Source organism: Pelodiscus sinensis, chromosome 21 (genome assembly GCF_049634645.1).
Source record: "Pelodiscus sinensis isolate JC-2024 chromosome 21, ASM4963464v1, whole genome shotgun sequence".
NCBI classification, from domain to species: Eukaryota; Metazoa; Chordata; order Testudines; family Trionychidae; genus Pelodiscus; species Pelodiscus sinensis.
The window spans coordinates 12,422,983-12,444,669 of record NC_134731.1 but is presented as its reverse complement, the minus strand read 5'-3'; the positions used below and the strand labels follow the sequence as shown (position 1 = coordinate 12,444,669).

Genomic DNA, 21,687 nt, shown 5'->3' with positions numbered 1-21,687 from the left:
GCAAAAGCCTCTGAGAGAAACGAAAGTGAAAATAAGAGGGAGGAAAAGTCATGGAGGCAGAGGAGAGTCTGTAGAGGGTTCCTCTGTAACTAAAGCAACCCCACCATGAATGTTTGGGTTTATGTGGCGCTTTGTTGCTTCCTATGCTCGGGTAAGTGCACCTAATATCTTTGCATTCGTTATAATGCGATGCAAAAATGAAACTGAACCATTTCTATGCTAAATTCTTGATCCTTTGCTGCCAGAGGCCCTTGGTTGCTGAGATGGTATCTGTCTATTGTAAAGCTGGGATTATTCTTGTTGACTTGGGGAGGAGAAGGATTTATACTGCAGAACACTGCTGGTCACTGTTCCCTTTAAGTTGTGTGCTTGGATGGCCCCACAGGGGAGATTCAGGCCACACCGTAGCTGACTAATAGAAAGTCCACAGCTGCCAGCATGTATATCTACAGTAATTCCTCATTTAACACATGCCTGCTTAACACATTTTCGCAATAGCACGATTTTTTTTTAGGGGATGTTTTTTGAGTTACACGACCATCCCCCTAATATCACGATTTCCCCAGCTGGCCCGTTGCCGGCAGCTGCACGGGGCTTCCCCCGCCTCCCTGCATCCCTGCAAAGCGGCGGAGGGTTCACCGCTGGTCCTGCCGTTCCCTGGCGACACCTCCCCCCCCCCTCGGACACAGTGCGGGTCCTGGCAGACCTGTCACAAGGGCATACTCTCAACCCAATCCCCCTTCCCTCTCCTCCCCTTTTCTTCCCCAGAGCCAAACACCTCCCCTCCCTACTGTACTCTTTCTGCCCCAGTCCCCTTTCTGCCCCAACCTTATGTCCCAGTCCCAACAGACACCACCGCTTGAAACGCAACCCCCACCTTTTCCATTATTTTCAATGGGAAAATTGACCCCGCATAACACGTTTTCACTTAACACGATCATTTTCTGAAACACATCTATAGTGTTAAATGAGGAATTACTGTACTTGCAATGTGCATCGCATATGCCTTAGTGCACATAATAAAATTTATTCTGCACATGGACATTACAAATTAGAAGGAACATTGCTGCTGATCCAAATAGCCTTGTTTTTATATCATAGAAGTCTAGGCTAAGATTTTGAAAAGCATCTGGGAATTTTTTGGAGTTGTCCCAACTTGAGGCATCCAAAATTCATGTATCTCACTTTAAAATCTTAGCCTTAGTTTTGGAATAGAAATGAACCCAAAATCTCCAAGAGAAACTGATCTGAAACTGATCTATTTTGCCTAGTTTATGGACTAGAATCTATATAACCGCTAAGCTTAGCGCAAACTTAACCACAAATTAAAAGCTTGGGCCACTCTGTCTAAATTTACATCCATCTGGCCTGTATTACTGGCTACTAATTAAACTTGAATTGTAGCATATGTCTGAGTTAATGAGCTGCATTTATTACTTTTACATATATAAAACATTTACATTGGTTATTTCCTAATGCAATTGTAGTTTAAATAGAACTTAATAGTAACAAAGTTCTCTGATCAAAAAGCAAAGTGTATTTGCTCAGGGAAAAATTTATATCTTCTGTTATTTCCCCTCTCAAAAATGTTATGGCTAAAGAGCCCAAAGTTTCTTGTATTCCTCTAATGCAGAAAAATCCCCTCCAAAAAAAGTAATATTCAAGATGCTATGAATCAAATAGAGCCATTAAAACTGCCTAGGAAGGTTATTACTTACGTGCAGTAAGGTGGTTGGGTTTTTTTGCCATGTGGGAAAACAAAACTCAATTAAGGAATTTTTTTTATTGTTAAAAGTATTTTTAGTGCATTTGTGCATGTATTGCTTTAAGGAATCCTAAAGCAGCATCATGGAGTTGCCACAGCAGGTTCAACCTTCAGTCAAAGTAGGCAGCTTTCTTGCTTATTTGAGACAAGTGAAACAATCCTGTTGTCAAGTGAAATCAAATACATCCGACAGAATGCCTGGCTGCTGCTGAGTGAAAGACCTCACCCAGAAAATCCTCCTGCTGATGATACCATCAAATTTATTATAAGAGGTGAGTTACCTGTTTAGATACTCAGGAATATGAGTACATTTGGCTCCCACTTGAGGTGTTGTGAAGTAGGTGCAGACCAGTGTCCCTATAAGCTGAGAGCTTGGGAAGCCACCCAGGAGAGATTCAGGTGCTGCCCAACTGATTAGCAGAGTGCCCATAGCTGGCAGGTGGTGGTGCACACCCATACATGCCTTGGTGCATATAACAAAATTTATTCCGCACAATGATGGAAAAATTAGAGGAAACACTGCTGCAGACTGAACCTTGAGGCAACCAAAACTGGGCTCTTCAGTTTGTAGGCGTGTTGGCAGACAAATCTTGCCAGGGAGACGTCCAGGTTGCTCAGTGACGGTGGCAAACAAATGTTGGAATGCTACACACATATCATCCCCGGGTCTTGAATTCCAGAATCTTTGTGGAACCTGGAGGTGGTCTTTGTGGGGATCTGGAGTGGTTGATACTGTTAACCCATCACAAGGATACTGTGAGATGGCTGAAAGCAATTCACCAGCACGTATGTTTGTGGCTTGCTCTGGGTTGGAGGCCCCCCCACAAAGAGAACTGGTGCATTCCTATGTTTGTTTTGTCTTCCCATCACTTTCGGTGGGTTGGGTCGTCCAGATTAGCAGCTTTGAGTCATCTGTGGATGGTTTTGCGCAAAGGGAGCCTTTCTGAGGAAGGCACTCGCTTCCCCATCTCTGAGACCATATCCTCTCGTAGAGATGCCATTCCACCTAAGGTTGCCAGGTAGACCCTGCTAAAAAACTGGACACGCTTCTCTGGGGAGGGGGGGGGGAGCATGGGGCTAGATGGGAGGAGGGGGGTTGTGAAGCAGAGCTGATGGGGGGCCTTCGGGGGCTGGCTGGCAGGGAAGGGGAGTGGGAAGCAGGGCTGGCCGGGGGGAGGGATCCGGGGGCTGCAGGGCTGGCCAGCAGGAAGAGGGGGCGAGAAGCAGAGCTGGGGGGAATTGGGGGCCATGGGGCTGGAGGGGAGGATGGGGGGGACAGATGAAGGGGGGCGGGAAGCAGATCTGGTGGGGGGATGCAGCTGCTGGCTACAGCCGGAGTCCTCGTGGCCGCGCCCCCGGCAGGCGCTCCCTTTACTTGCCAGCAGAAGCCTGGTGGGGGCGGGCATGGGGGCGGGGCTGGGAGCCACTCCCCCCGCCCGGCTTCTGCTCGCAACCAAAGGCTCCCAGCTGGGAGGCGGGGCTGCGATTGGCGCTGGGAGCCTCTGGTCCCATGCAAAAGCTGGGCGGGGGGTGGCTGGGAGTCCTGGCCCCCGCCCCACCCCACCCCACCCAGCTTTTGCGCGCGACCACAGGGCTCCCAAAGCCAATTGCGCTCCGCCTCCCAGTCGCTCCCTTGCCCCCGCCAGGCTTCCCTCCGGTGCTCCGCCGGAAATTCACAAAATACCGGACATTGCACATGTCTGGTGTTTTCTGAATTTTTCTACCAGACAGACGGTGCAAATACCAGACTGTCCAGTAGAAAACCGGACACCTGGCAACCCTAATTCCACCCGGCTGCAGAATAGAGTTCTACGTAGCACTTCTGGGGCTCTCTACACCCACCAAACCCTTTCCAAACAGTACTCAGTCTGCCCTCACCGTTGGGAGGCAGGTAAATATCATTCCCATTTATCCGGGGGGGGGGGACAGACCCCTGTGATCTTCCAAAGCCACAAAGCACGTCAGTCACAAGCTGGGGCTGGGATTCTAGGACATGAGTCCAGCCCACTTAAGCCTGTCAGGAGCTAAAGTATCAGTAGCCTTGTTCTCTCTCATCTTGTTCAGCTACTAAAGTGTCCCGTGTCCTCTCCCAGAAATCCTGCTGCTGCTGTTGACTGGACGGCACATTTAAAATGAAAGACCTAATAAGAAGCAGCAGCCTGCATGCAGGTGCCCGCTAAGCTACAAGGTAGCACGGCCCCACAGCTGCTTAATGAGCCCTGCCCAGCCAGGGGCTCAGGGTCCTGCACACGCAGCTGCCTGGCTCCGTCTCTCCCAGCTCCTAGGGACACATCCCCTCCCCCAGCCAGCCTGCTCCATGCACAGCAACCCTGAGCCCCTGGGCAGGGCTCATTAAGCAGCGGCGGAGTTGTGCTACCATGCAGCTTAGAGGGAACTTTAGCCTGCATGTGCTGTCCTAGATTCCAGTGCTAACGGCTTGTAAGCAGGGCATGCCGCAAGCATATTATTTTATTAGTAGGCATGTTACATGGTTAACCATCCCTTGCGAATGAATTTGGGCAGCAGCCACCTGCACCGAGCTGGAGTCTTGGCCACGAAGGGGCCGGCGGGCCAAGCAGTGGGACCTCACGGCCACGGCAGAACCCCATGGTCACAGCTGCAATGGGGCGGGGCAGCAGGAGCAGAGCCAAAACGAGGTGCTCCTGTGTAACTAGGTGGCCGTTTTAATGTCCCTATTGAGTAATGTGTGGGAAAGAGAACAGGGAAATAAGAAGACACTATTATACAAGTGAGGATAGATACATTAATAGATCATACAGAACAAGCCAGAACATCTTCAGAGCCATTCGTCATTCCATATGCTCCTTCTTATTGTTCCCAATGTGCACATGCTGATGCCAGGACAATGTTGGCAGATTGTGGTTCAGGCAACACACATGCATATGATCAAAGCCTAGTGTTTGAATCCCTTATACCTGGAGCAAGGAAAAATGTGTTTTCACAAGACTAACAGGGATGTCTCCAAACTAAGGAGTATCTCCCTGCTAAATTTCAAGCTTTTCCCAATGAGGTATTAGAAATGTTTAAGAAAGACGCGTCAAAAATGTTTTAGTAGAAATGTATGTGTTTGCTCCCTTTGTATTCCAAAAGGCAGAGCTGTTGCTGTTCAAATTTTAAAATGTGAGCCCGTATCTGGCAAACCTTTCCTTCTGCAGAGAGTTACAAACAACTGCAATAAAGCCCGTTAGAATGGGACTGCTCAGCCAACTTGAACGATAACTGTTACTATGCATTCCAGTTATGATGATTGTGCACGCAAAGAATAAGTACTTGGTCTTTGGAACTCATTCCCACATGATTTTTGTGAGAGCAAGAGCTTACAAGGATAAAGGAGGGACTGAATGAATATGAAGATGCAGAATTCTAAAAATAAATGCTAATATCTCTAGATAACCCTCATGCTTCTGATCCTAAGACAACCTCTTTCTGTTAGGGGTCTGGAAGAGTTTTCCCTGCAGGATAGCTTGTCCCATAACTGCCTACTGCAGGGTTCCTTGAGTTGTCTTCTGAAGTATCTAGTGCTAGTCACTCTTGCTGGCAGGATACTGGGTTAGATGAACCCTCCTGATCTGTGGCTATTCTTATGTTTAGCAACATTTTTATAGATAGTATAAATATGTAATGTGAGTAGTGTCCACTTTTCTGAACTGTGGACCCCACTTCACCACCACAAAACATGAAGTAGGAGTTCTTGCTTCTGTCCTGCTATGGGAAAAATTTGGCCCTGGTGGTGTGTTAAATCTTCATCCCTTGAGGTGTTTGACAGAGGTGGAATGATTTTGTTGGGGGTTAGTCCTGCTTTAGGCAGGGGAGCTGGACTCAATGACCTCTTGAGGTCTCTTCCAGCCCTGGGATTCTATTAAATGAATAGATGTGTGACACCTTCTAAGTTTGGCCAGTAGAGGTCAGCATAACACCCTACAACTAAGCATGCTACACTAGTTGTTCGTTTTCCGGCAAGGGGGTGTCAATCTATGTCAGACTCTTTTCTAAGTACCAGTACACTCTGACTACTTTATTATTGACCTCTGGGTTGTTAGTTTTCAAATGATACTTCACAAGGCGTATTTGGTACCAAAATCACTGCAGTAGTGTGTAGGGTGTAAATACGAGGGGGAGGGGTGCCTGAGGTCACAGTGTTCCTTCAAGCTTTGTGCTTGGGCAGCCACCCAGAAGAAATTCAAATGCCACCCATTTAATTAGCAGAGCGCCCACAGCCGGCAGCAGGTGTTTCTATTGGTGGTGCAGATCCACACATGCCTAGGTGCACAAAACAAAATTTATTCCACACATGGATGGAAAAAATTAGTCCCATTGGTCACAGTGACTGCATATTAGCAATGGATGGATGGCCAACCTGAAAGGAGTGGGCAAGTTGCATCCCACGTCCTAGTGGATAAGTGCCCAGGTCGCTGAGGCACCTGAATAAGTGGTGTGTTTGGCAGTCCAGGTGGAAAAACTGAGCGAGTCTGGACAGCAAGGTCCAGATCCTGAGTTGTGGCTCAGCTCTGTGTGATGCATATTCAGACGGCAGGTCTGAGCCCGCTTTTTTGGCTCATCTGGCATGGTGGCCATCTTGGGATACATCCCAAAATTGGTGTAACAAGTTACCCAGTAAGCATTCGCCTTAGCAGCCTGCTTACTGAGGTAACCGGTTAACCAGCGTTTGGCCCAGTCTGTGCAGCCGGCGGTGCAGTGTGGTGAGCTGGTTAACCAATTAAACATTGTTTACCTGGTTAACATTTTAAATGGGATTTTACAGCCCTCCACCAATCCCGATCATCAAGCAGAGAAGCCTGGAAACAGAAATCTGAAATCACTCTGATCAACTTTGTCTCGGCTTGACAAAGCCCTGGCTGGGTTGATTGAGTTGGGATTGGGCCTGCCTAGAGCAGGGGGCTGGACTGGACGACCTCCTGAGGTCTCTTCCAGCTCTATGGCTCTATGAGTCTATGAACTTTGTGCCAACTGCCCCAGCGTGTGCTGACCCTGCTCCCCTTCCCCCAGCCACAGCCCTTGGTCCTGCTCCAGAGACCCGGGCTGCTAGGATGAGAATGACCTACATGTCACTACGTTCTGATCCACAGGCAGGGCTGATCCTCCACTGTTCAGCTACGCTGGCTTTGCCCTATTGCAAGGAATGATCCAAACCGGATTTTCCTTCCGCTCCTGGTTGAGGCCCAGTGGGTGGGACTGCAGGCCGGGCTGTGTTAATGTGGCAAAACAAAAGACTTCAGGGCTTGGGAAGAGGCCCTGTACGAGTGTTAACATCCCATGTCGATGCTTGGAGAGCGCTGGAACAGCACTCGGCCCTTTGTGCGTTACAGCTTAGTACCGATGCTTTGGAGCAGACTCCAGAATCTTTTTATTTAATGGCTAGCAGATTTGCCCAGTGTTGCTCAGGACCTTGACTCCATTAATTTTTGTTTGCCTTCATTGAAATCATTGCTCTGAGGTGGGGCTGGGGAGGAGGAATTCGGGATGCAGGCTGCCCCCGGGGAGAGAGGACATCCCCAGCCCTTGCCCACCACAGCAGCTTGGGGCCAGGTAAGAAGCGTCTGTCCCTGAATACAGCAGCTCCAATGGGCACAGATGGGGGAGGGGCACATGTCCCCCAGATGGGGCAGGTCCAGGTTCATCTGCCCCCTACACTCCCCAGCCAGAGTGAGGAATGCAGCAAACTGGGCACTTTCCTCTTGCTCCCTGATGAAAGGGAATAGCTAACAATGTCCCAGCATGAATCTGGGGGGGGCGGGGGGGTGGAAGGGAGAGCTGCAGCCCCCCCATGCCCTCCTGAAAGGGCATTTGGGGAGAGGGGGTGGGAGGCTCAGAGCTGGGGCAGTCCTGGATGTGGCTTGCCCCCAGCCAGCCCCTTTTAACTGTCTGGTGATTCTGTCTCTTTATGATTTTGTGTGTCCTCATACAAATCGGGGAGTTGAGGGAGCTTCAGCCCTTCCTCCTCTCCCCCTCGCCCCCCATAATAAAACTCTGACCTTGTTTTAAGTTATGATAAGAGGAAACTGCATATCAAATTTGGTATTCCTATCTCTTATAGTTTAGGAGTTCTTGAACAAACAGATGGATGGACGGACGGACAGACAAGCTCTCTCCTAGACAGACAAACTCTCTCAAATCTGTAGGGGTATGTCTACACTACCACCCTAGTTCGAACTAGGGTGGTTAATGTAGTCAATCGAAGTTGCAAATTAAACCCGGGATTTAAATATCCTGGGCTTCATTTGCATCTTGCTGGGCGCCGCCATTTTTAAATCCCCACTAGTTCAGACTCCGTGCCCGCGGCTACACATGGCCTGGAGTAGGTAGTTCGAATTAGAACAAGGTGGAACGAGGTGGAACGGTAGTTCGAATTAGAAACCCTAACTCGAACTACCTACTCTGTGCTGCGTGTAGCCGTGGGCACGGAGTCCGAACTACCGGGGATTTAAAAATGGCGGCACCCGGCAAGATGCAAATGAAGCCCGGGATATTTAAATCCCGGGCTTCATTTGCAACTTCGATTGACTGCATTAACCACCCTAGTTCGAACTACGGTGGTAGTGTAGACATACCCTAGTAGATTATAATCATGATTGTTATTGTGGTGTGAAAAAATGTTTCTCTGGAGTCTGGATGTTGAGTGTACTTTGACCAAGACATTTGGACCTTGAAAAAAAAATTGACTGTTTTGAGCTAAGCCATATTAAATGTGTCCACATGGGGAGTTAGTGTGGAGTAGCTAGCACACTTTCAATTCACCTTACAGCACTCTAACTTCCACATGTAGACAAATCCCTCAATCTTCACATTAAATATAATTCACTTAGTAAGTGAATATTAATCATTTTGCAAGAGTGGGAAGACAAATCTGCCAGGGTAAATCCTGTTGGGAATGTTGTTAGCTTGTGCTGTTATATCATCACCAGATAAAGTTAATCACAACATAGGGGGGCTATGCAGAGTACATTTTCCTCAAAGTAGTCACAACAGCGTGGGAGGGTTCAGAGTAACGATGTGCTGTGTGGAGCGCTTTCATGCAGAACTGTGCATGATGGGAGAGGATCAGCTGCAAAATTCAGATCTTGATCCAGGTTTCCAAACTGACTCTAGGATCTATGGGGCTGTCTGCATTACTATTAAACTGGTGTCTGTATGCCCGACAGCAGTCGAGAGGGGGCGGGGTGTGATGATGTTTGAGATCTGGGATTTTATAATCTTCAGCCACACACTCATGAAATAGTTTTAAAGCAAATTTTAAACTATGGTCCTGTCTACTAATGCAGCACATTCAGAAATTGACCCTACATACCTGGGGTTGTCACACACCTGTTCAATGGCTTCATTAGCATTTGAATGGCTCTTTCACAGGTTCAATGAGCTGCTAATCGCTCTGGCAGCTTTTAACTAGATCCTCTCTGAAACAAGAGGAGCCACGGAACAGGGATAGGAAGAGGCAGGTAGGTGGGATTAATTTGGTGCCCCAGATTTTCAGGTGCCCTACACAACTGCATATTCTGCATTGGGAAAGGACAGTTCTGCCCCTGTGTGTTTGGGAGTTTGCTTTGGGTTTTATCTTTGGAAATAACATTGTTTTGTGGTTATGATTAAGTGACTCACTGTGTGGCTCACAAATAATTTACCGTTTGTTTAGCAGATGACAATGAGTAACAACAATATACTGCATAAAAAAGAACGACGGGGAAAATGTACCTTTATGTTCGTAAAAACAACTGGAGTACCGAAGGCTATGTCTACACTTGCACCCTCTTTCGAGAGAGGGATGCAAATGAAGACATTTGAAATTGCACATGAAGCTGGGATTCAAATATCCCGTACTTCATTTGCATATTTGTGTTATGGCGCTATTTTGAAATAACAGACGCTGTTAAGACGCAGTTATTTCGAGAGAAAACCCTTCTCTCAAAATAACTGGTAAACCTCATTGTATGAGGAATAAGGGTTATTTCGAAAGAAGGATTTTCTCTCGAAATAACCGTGTCTTAACAGCATCTGTTATTTCGAAATAGCACCATCACATGAATATGCAAATGAAGCGTGGGATATTTCAATCCTGGCTTCATTTGCAATTTCGAATGTCTTCATTTGCATCCCTCTCTCGCAAGGGGTGCAAGTGCAGACAGACCCTTAGAGACTAACAAAAAATGTACATGGTATCATGAGCTTTTGTGGGCACGATCCCCTTCTAAAATGTCATATGACAACAAACTCTCCACACTGAGTCAACAGTGCGCCTTTGTAGCCAAGAAGGTGAATGGAATATTAGGTTGCATTGAGAGGATCATTGTCAGCAGATTAAGAGAAGCGATTATTCCCCTTTATTCGGCACTAGTGAGGCCACATCTGGAGTATTGTGTCCAGTTCTGGGCCCCCCATTACAGAAAGGATGTGGACGCATTGGAGAGGGGCCAGCGGAGGGCAACAAAAATAATTACAGGACAGGAGCACATGACCTATGAGGAGAGGCTGAGAGGTTTGTGCTTGTTTAGTCTGCAGAAGAGAAGAGTGAGGAGGGATTTGATAGCAGCCTTCAACTTCCTGAAGGCAGGTTCCAAAGAGGATGGAGAGAGGCTGTTCTCAGTAGTGACAGATGGCAGAACAAGGAGCAATGGTCTCAAGTTACAATGGGGGAGGTCTAGGTTGGATACTAGGAACAACTCTTTCCCTAAGAGGCTGGTGAAGCATTGGAATGGGTTCCCTAGGGAGGGGGTGGATTCTCCATCCCTAGAGGTTTTTAAGTCCCATCTTGACAAAGCCCTGGCTGGGATGATTTAGTTGGGATTGGTCCTGCTTTGGGCAGGGGTCTGGACTCGATGACTCCCGAGGCCTCTTCCAGCCCTATGATTCTGTTATTCTAAAATAACTCATTATTCAGTGTGTTGAACTCATGTGAGTGCTGTCAAGTTCATGGAGGATTTATTCTCTGCTGCGGACTGGTAAAATAAATGGTATAGGTTGCATCTCTCTAAACGGAGACTCTGGTCTGGCAATATCTGTGGTCTGGCAGGACCGTGGATGTTCCTGGACCAGAGAGTCCTGGTGGACAGGAGACAGGCAGCAGGAGGGCTGATACCTGGGATCCCTGCTGGGCTGGGAGCCAGGTAGAGCTAGTAGCAGCCCGGCAGAGAGGCCAAGGATGGGGCCAGCAGCAGGCAGCCTGGCGGAGGCGGCAGGGGACGACCGAGGCCAGGTCAACAGCAGGCCCAGCTGGTGCCATTGGAACAGTGATGGTGAAGCTGGCTGGGGAGCTGGTGGCAGGGAACCTCCCCTCGTCCAGCAAATTTCCTCATTCAGGACCAGTCAGGTCCCAAGGGTGCTGGACCGGGATCTGGGAGGTCCAACCTGTAATAAGTTGAACCCTGCAACTCCCCTCCAGAAATGAGCACTGCAGTCTGTTTTCTTGGTCTCCCAGCTGTGGTTGTGATGGTTTCTTTGGCAATTCTTTCAGCCAGTACCAGATCTGTGAAGTGCTTAAGTCCTTCCTAAGCCTCTGTACAGAGGCGAACTTCACCTTTTAAGCCTGTGGATGGGAGTAAAATAGCTGTTAATATTCAGAGCCAACTACCGAAAGCTCCTTAGCGTATACTGATCATATTCGGCAGTCTGCTGGCTCAGCGATACCAGGGATGGAAAATCCCATTTAATCAGTTAACTGTGATCCCGCTGGTTGGCGGGGGCGGGGCTGCAGTGGTCCCCTCCCCCTCGCCGGCACCAGCACGGGACAGCTTCAGCCCAGTGGGGCTACTGGTTAACTAGTTAACTAATTAACCAATTGCATCCCTAAGTGATACTCATTTCAAAGTAGGGATGTGAAAGGTTAATTATTAACCGGTTAACCTAAGAGGCTGGAGCAGCTCCCTGCCTGCTGCGGGCAGGGGACTGCTCCCCAACTCTGCGGGCCTGCCACAGACAGGAGCTGCTTCAGTGTTTGGTGCCCCACAAGGTAGGGGCTGCTCCAGCTCAGCCAGAGCAGCCTCCCGCCCATGCCCCCTTTAATCAGTTAACCTGTTAAACATAATGTTTAACCAGTTAAACATTATTTTGCATCTCTGTTTCAAAGATGCTGAAAACTATCGATCTGATTCTAATCTCACTTAAATCTTGTTACGCCAGTGTCAGTCCACGGATTGTGGTGTCACTTCTCCTGGCTTTCACGGAGAGAAGAATCAGGTGCTCCTAAAGCCAGGGTTATCAGCGGTGATGGAGAGGCGCATGTGGTATTAAATAATAAACATCTTTATCTTAGTCCTGTGGAGATACAATCCAATTGGGACCACGACTCTGCAAGTGGATCCGTAAAGGCAGATATTTGATCCTATAAAGAGCATGTTATAAGACTGGGAGTTCGGGGAGAGGATTTCCATGCTCTTTGTTTGTGTGTATGCTGAGAGTGAAGCACAGATTGGATAGAGTTGCTTAGTATTTGCTATTTAGGCCTGATGTATATAGATAGTTCAACTCTCTCTGTAATATTTATTAAGAGGAGCAGGGAGTCTAACAAGGGGATATATTTTTTTTTTCCATGCAGAGTCCTCACTGGATATTCTCCAACATGTGAATGAGGATACTGATAAGCTTGAATGTAAAATTAGCAGATACTTTACTGATAACACCCAGATCCTCTGGCCTGGGATACAAACTCAAGGTGATAAACTGGATTCATGGTTCACTGGCACCATAAAGCACGTGGCTGACAAATTCACCGTTACTGTCTTTTTGGTGCAATCGAGTGCCAGCAGAGAGGCAGAGAATCAAATCCCTGAAGAAGTTTCTCAAGGCAATGAAGAGAGATTTTATCTTTCAGGTAACAATAAAACTGTTCAAGAAACATGGAATAATAGTGAGGTGATTCCTAGCTTGCATTTCTACCTCACTCTCTAATGGAGGATTTTACATTTTACAATATCAGTGTGGCATTGTATTGACAATGTGAATTAGCTGAAATAACTAGCAATGTGATATTTTTAAACTAGCGTGTTGGTGGGTTTAAAATATGAAGAGGCAGCTTTGCTAGCATTGTGTATAATCGAAAATAACAGGCCTCATTTATACACTATAGCAGTATTACTGATTCCAGCGATGTGGGGGTCTCCTGATATTTGGTGTTTTCCTTAAAGACCCAGTTCCTGGTATCTTCTGAAGCAGAGATAATCTCAACAGTCCTTTTGAAAATAAAGGAGTCATTTTTTTAAAGTAACTTTCTAGTCTTCGTTGTTATTGAGACAATATAGAAAATTTGACTCTGGTACTTCCTTAAAGGCTCAAACCTCAGAAGATTTTAAAAAAAAAACCCTTAGGCTATGTCTAGACTGGCATGATTTTCTGCAAATGCTTTTAATGGAAAAGTTTTTTCGTTAAAAGCATTTGCAGAAAAGAGCGTCTAGATTGGCATGGATGCTTTTGGCAAAAGCACTTTTTGTGGAAAAGCATCCGTGCCAATCTAGACACGATTTTGCGCAAGAAAGCCCCGATCGCCATTTTCGCCATCGGGGCTTTTTTGCGCAAAACAGTCCTGAGCTGTCTACACTGGCCCTCTTGCGCAAAAGCATTTGTTAGGCAAGTGTTATTGTTCCTTTTCAGATGGGAGATTGAGGCAGGGAGGTGAATTGGCTGAGCGGCAGACCAGAAAATAGAATTCAGACTCTGGATATGTCTATGGAACAGAGTTTTGTCAGGAAATGGCCATTTTTACAACAAAACCTGAGTAATGTCCACACTGCAATCACATTCTTTCAAAAGTAAATTGAAAGAACTGAGAGGGTTTTCCAGCGTTGGTAAACCTCTTTCTACAAGGAAGAAGACTTTTTCCAAAAAAGGCATGCGTGTTCAGGAAAGGTTCTTTTGCAAGAAGAGGAAAAAACACAGGTGCCCTGGTGGCCATTCTGCCAATAGTAATCACATCTTACATGCAAAATAGCATTAATTTGCTTTTTCGATGCGCTTTTGCTGTGTGGCGCTCTTTTTCGGAAGAAGTTTTTTCGGCAGATCTCTTCTGGAAACGCTTCTTCCGAAAGAAGCCTGCAGTCTAGACATAGCCTCTGTGTCCACCCCTCTCTACTGTGTTGTGTCTACATCATTACAAAACAAACACGCAGACGACATCTTTTATAATAGCAGGAATGGGATTCTGATAGTCCAACAGTTAAGTGTTTGCCCTCTTTACTGGAGCCTGTTTGTTTTGTTGACTGGCCCATCCAGATTCCCAGTGTAAACTGGGAGTAACTCTGCTGAAGTGATATCCGGATAGTCTTTCACCTGAGGATTTTGAAGAACATTATGCATGTTTCCCAGTTACTTAGGCTACGTCTACACTGGCCCCATAAAATGGAATAGTCATGCAAAGAAGGTAAGTCAGAATAGGGAAATCCGTGGGGGATTTAAATATCCCCCGCGGATTTAAATAAACATGTCCGCCGCTTTTTTTCCAGCTTGGGGAAAAGCTGGAAAAAAGCGTCTAGACTGGCGCGATCCTCCGGAATAAAGCCCTTTTCCGGAGGATCTCTTATTCCTACTTTCGTGACTATTCCGTTTTATGGGGCCAGTGTAGACGTAGCCTTACTGTCTAGATTGTTTTTCACAGTGTTGGCTAACTAAGATTGTAGTGAGACAAGGTGGGTGAGGTAATATCTTTTATTGGGAGACCGTCGGTTGGTATGAAAGAGAAAAGCTTTTGAGCTTACACTGAGCTCTTCTTCAGGTCTTGGAAGCGAACTGAGAAGTGTCCCTGCTACGTACAAGTTTGAAATTTCTAGTTCTCTAATATCCTGGGGCTGACACTGCGTCAGACTTGTAGCACAGTTATGAATTACTGAAGGATACTTGTGCCCGTTTTTCAAGTGGCAAAATGGGGGCAAAAAGATAAGTTCAATGACTCGCCTAAGGGCACAAACAAAATCAGTGGCAGAATGGGGAATTGTGCGCATTTCCTGCGCTGACTGCATATCAACTTTATTCTGCAGCATGGCTTTGCGTCTCTAGATGGCAACTTTACTCTGACTGTTTTGCACCATTGATCCAAAACTGAGTTGCTCTGATGATGTTTTATTACGTGTGTTACAGGTGTATTCTTGGTCCGTACAGGACCCTCGCTAATCCAGTCTGGCTTAAAGAAAGATGTCCTTCTCAACTGTGCTTTCTCAGTTGATCACCACACAGATGTCACCATCCAATGGGTCTTGCAGCAGAAAGGGGGACAAAAGAAGCTGATAGTTGCCTATAGTGGATCTACTCGACAAGTGGACTACAAGGATAAACGGGCAGAGATGTTCCCAGCAGAGATCTTGAAGGGAAATGCTTCTCTTTTACTAAGAACAGTGGAAATAAGAGATGCAGGATCCTATGCCTGCTTAGTATCTGTGTCAGCACTTCTTGGGGCACAGAGTATCCAGCTGGAAATAGTAGGTAATTGATTGTTTGAATAAGTGCAGATGGAACCTCTCTAGTGTGGCATGCTCTGGTCCAGCAATTCCGTGGTACGGCATGATTTTAGTTAGCTGGATATCCACTTACTATGGGGGTGGCCAACTTTCCTGTGTTCCCATGAAGTTTGTTTACAGCCACCAGTCCTGGCTGTCCGTGCTCTCTGCTATTATGTAGTTCTAATTTATCCCAAATGTCTTCAAAGAGTTCAGGAAGCAGTAGAAGTGTTGGTAATACTGTTAGACAACACTGACCTCCTGTGGTTCGGCAAATTCTCTGGTTCATCATCAATCAGGTCCCGAGGGTGCCGGACTAGAGAGGTTCAACCTGTAGCTTGAGTGATGCCCAAAATTTGGTCGGAGAAGAATGAGTCATTTGACTGAATGGGTATGGGGTAGAAAATTGTGTGTGTCTTCATTTAGCAAGGTAAGAGTATACTTGGCTTAAAGGGTTTAAAAAGTTTTCCGTTAAAAGCATTTGTGGAAAAGCGCGTCTAGATTGGCAGGACGCTTTTCCAGAAAAGCATTTTTTCCGGAAAAGCATCCGTGGCCAATCTAGACGTGCTTTTCCGCAAAAAAGCCCCGATCGCCATTTTCATGATCAGGTCTTTTTGCGGAAAACAGTACTGTGCTGTTTACACTGACCCTTTTGCGCAAAAGTCTTTCGGAAAAAGACTTTTGCCCGAATGGGAGCAGCATAGTATTTCCAGAAAATCACTGACGTTCTTACATGAGATCGTCAGTGCTTTTCCGGAAATTCAAGTGGCCAGTGTAGACAGCTGGCAAGTTTTTCCGGAAAAGCAGCTGCTTTTCCGGAAAAAGTGGCCAGGGTAGACACAGCCTAAGGGTATGTCTAGACTACAACCCTCTGTCGCCAGAGGGATGTAAATTAGACATACCGAAATTGCTAATGAAGTGGGGATTTAAATATCCCACGCTTCATTAGAATAAAAATGGCCACCGCTTTTGCCGACGCGGCAGTTTGCTGGCAAAAAGCGGCAGTCTAGACGGGGATCGGTCGACAAGGAAAACCTTTTCTGACCAATCCTGTAAACCTCGTTGGATGAGGCATAAGGGATCGGTCGGAAAAGGCTTTCCTTGTCGACCGATCCCCGTCTAGACTGCTGCTTTTTGCCGGCAAATTGCTGCATCAGCAAAAAGCGTCAGCCATTTTTATTCTAATGAAGCGCGGGATATTTAAATCCCCGCTTCATTAGCAATTTCGGTATGTCTAATTTACATCCCCCTGGCGACAGAGGGACGTAGTCTAGACATACCCTAAGTCTCACTCCATCACAGAATAGAATAAGGGATCCAAGACCAGAGCAAAAGGCTAGGGCTGATCCAGCAACAAGGGCCTCTTCTCTCCCAAGGCTGTTTCCCTGACACAGATAGGTCAGCTACAGATAGGTTATTACACAAGTACTAAGCGTAGCTTTTAAAAAAGCTGCATAGGCCTGGCTCCATTGGCTAAAAAAGTCTTTCCTATGGGAAACTCAGGTCTGGTGGGAGTTACGTGTCCAAAGGGTTTTTTTTTAATGGTTCTAGTCCATTCCTGCCAGCCAACCCACCCTTAAATGTGGGTCACAGTGAGTCACAAACCCCCCAAATCAGGGGGATAGACAATTGTATTCATGTAGGAAGCGTTACCACGCCGTGGGATTTCTTAATTTAGTGGAGGGAACCTCTGTCTCATGAGTCTGCGTTTCTGGGGCAAATAGCTTACACCAAATTTGGGAAAGCAAATTGTGGCGGGGCAGTAATTTTGGGGGCTAGGATGCGTGATCACTTTTTTGCAATGAGGGACGTTAAATGGTGCCATTTTAATAGCGGGGTCTGTTTTATTTTTAAAGGGGTGGGGATGCAGCCCTATAATAACTTTTTTCATTCACCAGAAAAGCCCACCGTGACCCTCAACGCTGACGTCCTGTCTCTGGTGGAAGGAGATGAACACAAGCTCATCTGTGACGTCGGTCATTTTTACCCTCATGATGCAGAGGCCCAGTGGCTTCTGGAACCCCAAAAGCCGGGGATGCTTCCACATGTGGTGAATCATGTTCTCTCTAGCAGTCACAGACAAAACAGTGATGGGACTTACAGCTTCTCCACCTACTTCCTGCTTAAGGCCTCCCTCAGGGACAACGGGTGTAGGTACACCTGCCGGGTGGACCACCGAAGCCTGAAGCAGCCAATCAGGAAAAGTCTGACGGTGCAAGTAACAGGTACGGTGTTCATTGCTTTCTTGACTTCTTATCCGATGGCAGGACTTTTCTCCTGACGTTCCTGAGAGACAAATGGCTTTTTCAACTAATCACAAATTTTCACACGCAAAAAAATCAATTTTTGTCACAAAAAAAGACCTTTTTTCAATATAAAAGTGAAGAAAAATGCATTACAAACCTAATTTACAATCAACATTTTGGGGGGAGAGGGAATGGAAATCAGTGGTGACTGATTGATTTGTTAAAGGAAAACAGTGCGCCCAGTGCAGTAGAACCCCTTGGAACACAGACAGTTCCTACTGTAACAAGCTTACTGCATGCCGTGGGGAAAAGTAGAGACGGGAGGCACAAAATGGATGCCTGTATTGCCATGTTGTTTTGAACTCTTTTCCACTAGGCAACAGAGGGGTTCTCAGGGAGGGGTTTCAATTGACACACATGGGTGTAATATGACTTTGTCATTGTAAATCAAAGCTGTGTCCTCTTGGGAGGTATTGTAAAGGTTTATTCTTCCCTGCAAATTGTTCTTATAATTTTTTTTTAATTTATTTATGGACAGAGTCTACCTCAGCAACTTGGCTCCTTGTCCTCCTATTTCTCCTTCTTCTCGCTGGGTGTCTTGTTGTGACATTGTATTATCTTCATCAAGGTAAAAAAAAAAAGTGCAAAAAACCAGACTTGGGGGCAGAAAGGAATTTGCTGGCGAGTGCATTATTTAGTTGTATGACTGTAGTGGTTCGGAGCCCCCTGTTCTAAGCACTGGAGCACGAGAGTCTCTCCCCCCGAAGAGCTTACAGCCTAAATATAAGACAAGAGGCAATGAATGGACAGGCAGACAGACAAAGGGGAGGAAGTACAATGAGGCAGTAGTTGTCAGCATGACAGGCAGTGGCCGCAACACACCAGCAGCCTGTTGAAATACAGGGGAGAGCCCCTACTGGTGTAAATCGGCACAGCTCTATGGAGGTCAGGGGAGACTCTTAAGCCCTGACTGAGTTGTCTGGTTACGGCTGTGGTGTGGTGTCTCTCAGGCCCAAACCAAAGAGTTTCCGGGGCCCAAAGTAGCACACTGACAGCGGGGCCCGGCGGTGCATTAATGTGACATCATGGTGGTGTCTCCCATACACAGCCCGGGGCCCTGAGGTGCGGCACCTTGCCCTAAGCACGGGGCCCGTCCATGAGGCCCAGGCTTTCTGCTGGGATTAGCTAGCTCCCAGCCCACACCTGCCCATCTCTCCAAGTCCTGCTCACAGCCCACCCTGTGGCTCCAGGGCCAGCGCTTGCTAAGCTCTAAGCCCCTTCCCCCGCCCATGTGCCGCCAGCTAAATGGGCCCTGCCCAGTGTGTCACCGAGGCTGCTCCAGCTATTGTGCCCCGGTCACCCGGGAACCGAGCTGCCCACGTTTCCAGCTGAGCCCCACCACCAGAACCACCACCAGCCATGCAGCCTCCTCCCTGCTCCCCACGCAGTGACCCTACTCAGCAGCGCTGCCACCCCCAGCTCTGGCCAATAGCCCCAGGACCGGAGCGACTAGAGGGGTACATTGTGCAGAGAACTGAACAGCGGGCCCAGCCAAAGAGTTTGCTGGCATGACCGGGCATAAATGTGACCTCACGGCGACGTCTCCCATACGCAGCATGGGGCCCTGAAGGCGCGGGGCCCAAGGCACCCACCTTGCCCTAAGGCCGGGCCTGCTGTCTGTCATTCGATTTTCTGTCTAATCGGTCTCTTTTTTTCCCCTCTCCTCTAGTGATGAGCAGCAATAAGGTAGGTTTGTGTTCTGCTTTCTACACCTTCCCTATAGGCTCTTTCCATTGTGCTGCTTGCTAATGTGTTTTGCCTTCATTTCAATTTCAGCCCAAACCTTACTAGAGCACAAGACCATTCCGCCCAATCAGGTAAGCGGCACGCATCCCTGTGGCAGTATGCCATAACCTGGCCCACCTGGGCACATCTACCCACCTGGGCCACCAAGCCAGTGTCAACAGAGATGGGGCTCACGCTGCGGGACTAGGTATAGCTGCGTATATGCTGTGGTGTGGGCTGGGATTTAAGCCCTGAGCGGAGGAAGGAGGGTGGGCTTCAGCCAAGCTCTGGCCCGAACCGCAACGTAAAAGCACTTGTAGCTATTGGTAGCACATTACAGGTTGGACCTCTCTAGGCTGGTACCCTTGGGACCTGACTGGTGCTGAACCAGAGAATTTGCCCAACCACAGGACGTCAATATTGTCTAGCAGCATGACCAACACGTCCACTGCTGACTGGGCTCATAGAAGACGTTTAGGGGTAAATTGGAGCTAAATAACAACACAGAACATTGAGCGCCAGACTGGTAGCTGTAATCCAACTTTATGGGACTGTGGGAAACTTGGCCACACCCATGAGGAGTGGACATTGGGCTAACTGAAATCATGCTGGGCCATGGACGTTGCCAGACCAGAGTGTGCTGGACTAGAGAGGTTTAATGGAGAGGAAGTAGATAAAAATATAGGTTCGACCTCTATAGTCCAGATGTTCCTTGCCTGGCAACAGAGCTCTACAGCCAGTGGCAACAGATAGGCCGGCATTGACCTTCTCTGGTCCAGCAGATGCTCTGGTTCAGGACCAGTCAGTTCCCAAGAGTGCTGGACCAGAGAGTGACAACTTGCAGTGTGCTGTGTATAAAGAAGGATGCTCCAAGCAGACTAGGCTCTGTATGTAACCCTTTTAATGAAATCAATATCAAATATATTTTCTGTCGCTCTCTTTTAGCACATGCTGCCCCCTGTTTGAGCAACATATCTCAACACAGAGAGTGGAAAGGAAGAATATGTGCCTAGGTCTTCAGTCTGTGCTGGATTTGCATCAGTAACGAAATGGTGTTTCTGCAAACACTGGTCGGGTTCTCTGTTGCCCTATACACTTTGTCATCATCTCCACTTGTACAAGCTGCTGCTAGTGGAAGGGGAGCCTTCCGAGTGGGTGGTGTTGCACACAAGTTGCAAAGGAGTGAAAAGTTGGCCGCAGAAAAAAAAAAGGAAAAAGTTGCACCTGGTCTGCACCTGATTTTTTTGTACGGTTATAAATGTGCGTTAGTGGCATGAATTTTTTACACTGATGCAGCTGGTAATAATTATGCTAATACATCTCTTTAGGTGGACACCTACTCCCCTTACCATATTGAAAGACGAGACACTTAAATAACTTCATCTATTCTAGGAGATTGTTGTAATGCTGTATGCTGGTATAATTAACAGAATACAATACATTCTAAAATTATTGGCCAGATTTTTGTTGCCCCGTCCCTTGTGTAAGCCTTTACACAAGTGCAGATAAGTCGCGAAATATTTCTAGTCTGATTTAGTTGCATTTTACACTGACTTTGACCAAGCTCACACTATAGGGGTGGTCGCAGTATAGCTATCTGTAGTGTGTGAAAAGGTTTTTCCCCATAACTGCAAGAACACCAGCTCCCCAAACAATCGTGACTAGGTTGACAGAGGCCTTCTTATGTCACCCTAGCTATAGTGCTCAGAGCTGAGTCAATGTACCTTAGATGGAGTTGCCTGAGGGTCTCTGCTATGGGAGGTCAATTGAAGAAACTCTCCCATCAACTTCCCTTACGCTTCTTGTTCCGGTGGCATCCTGGAGTTGAAAAGCATGTACTCAGCAGTCAATTTAGTGACTCTTCCCTACACCAGCTAAATTGAATCCGCAGGAGATTGATCGCCACAGAGCTGGTCCCATGGTAAGTGCAGACCTGCCCTTAAGGACCTGCCTACCCGAGACTTTGTCCGTGTGCCATGCAGATAAAACTGAGACTAGCAAAGGTGCCGGAGTCCAATGGAGCCACTGATTGAACAATTCTCTGAGGATCCCCCAGCTTTAGAATTAGCTCCCCACCCCAATCTGAACTAAACAGTCAGATAAACTCCAGGCCGCAGGGCAAATTTTTCCTTTTTCCTCCAGGCATTTGTACATGGTGGCTGCTTGCAGAGAGGTTGATGCTAAGGGTGGGAAATTGTTGGAGAGAAAGGGTTATTTGAAATGTAAAGGTGCCAGAATCCCTGGAAGTCATTTACATTGACTACTTCGGCTGCGCTTGGCATATCTCTAAGTCGTGGTGTTGCGAATGTAGCCTGTGGCCCCGCTATAGCATTTGTGCAAATCTAAGAGAATCCATCTGTTTGCTGGCTTTTCGTTTTGTTCAGTGCAAAGGGGTCTCTTAACATTCAACAGCAATAAAGACACAGAAGAGAAACTCAAA

General features: G+C 47.2%; 1 protein-coding gene across 2 annotated transcripts; it reads left to right on the top strand.

The window, feature by feature from the left end:
- On the top strand, positions 1–21,687 carry LOC102462330 (tapasin-related protein-like). Of its 2 annotated transcripts, XM_006138566.3 has the most exons (9): positions 1–151; positions 1,831–2,037; positions 12,330–12,605; positions 14,861–15,202; positions 17,115–17,441; positions 18,001–18,090; positions 19,192–19,208; positions 19,299–19,339; positions 20,193–21,687. In XM_006138566.3, the coding sequence occupies exons 1-8, from the start codon at positions 106–108 to the stop codon at positions 19,311–19,313; spliced, it is 1,320 nt and encodes a 439-aa protein (XP_006138628.2). In that variant the 5' UTR covers positions 1–105; the 3' UTR covers positions 19,314–19,339; positions 20,193–21,687. The 2 variants fall into 2 exon arrangements, with proteins under 2 accessions (XP_006138628.2, XP_075760995.1); XM_075904880.1 differs by lacking the exon at positions 1,831–2,037 and having other exon boundaries at positions 17–151.

Coding starts and splice junctions, on each gene's coding strand:
- LOC102462330 (XM_006138566.3), top strand. CDS start 106: ATGAATGTTTGGGTTTATGTGGCGCTTTGTTGCTTCCTATGCTCGG. Junction 2,038..12,329: donor CATCAAATTTATTATAAGAG/GTGAGTTACCTG, acceptor TTTTCCATGCAG/AGTCCTCACTGGATATTCTC. Junction 15,203..17,114: donor TATCCAGCTGGAAATAGTAG/GTAATTGATTGT, acceptor TTCATTCACCAG/AAAAGCCCACCGTGACCCTC.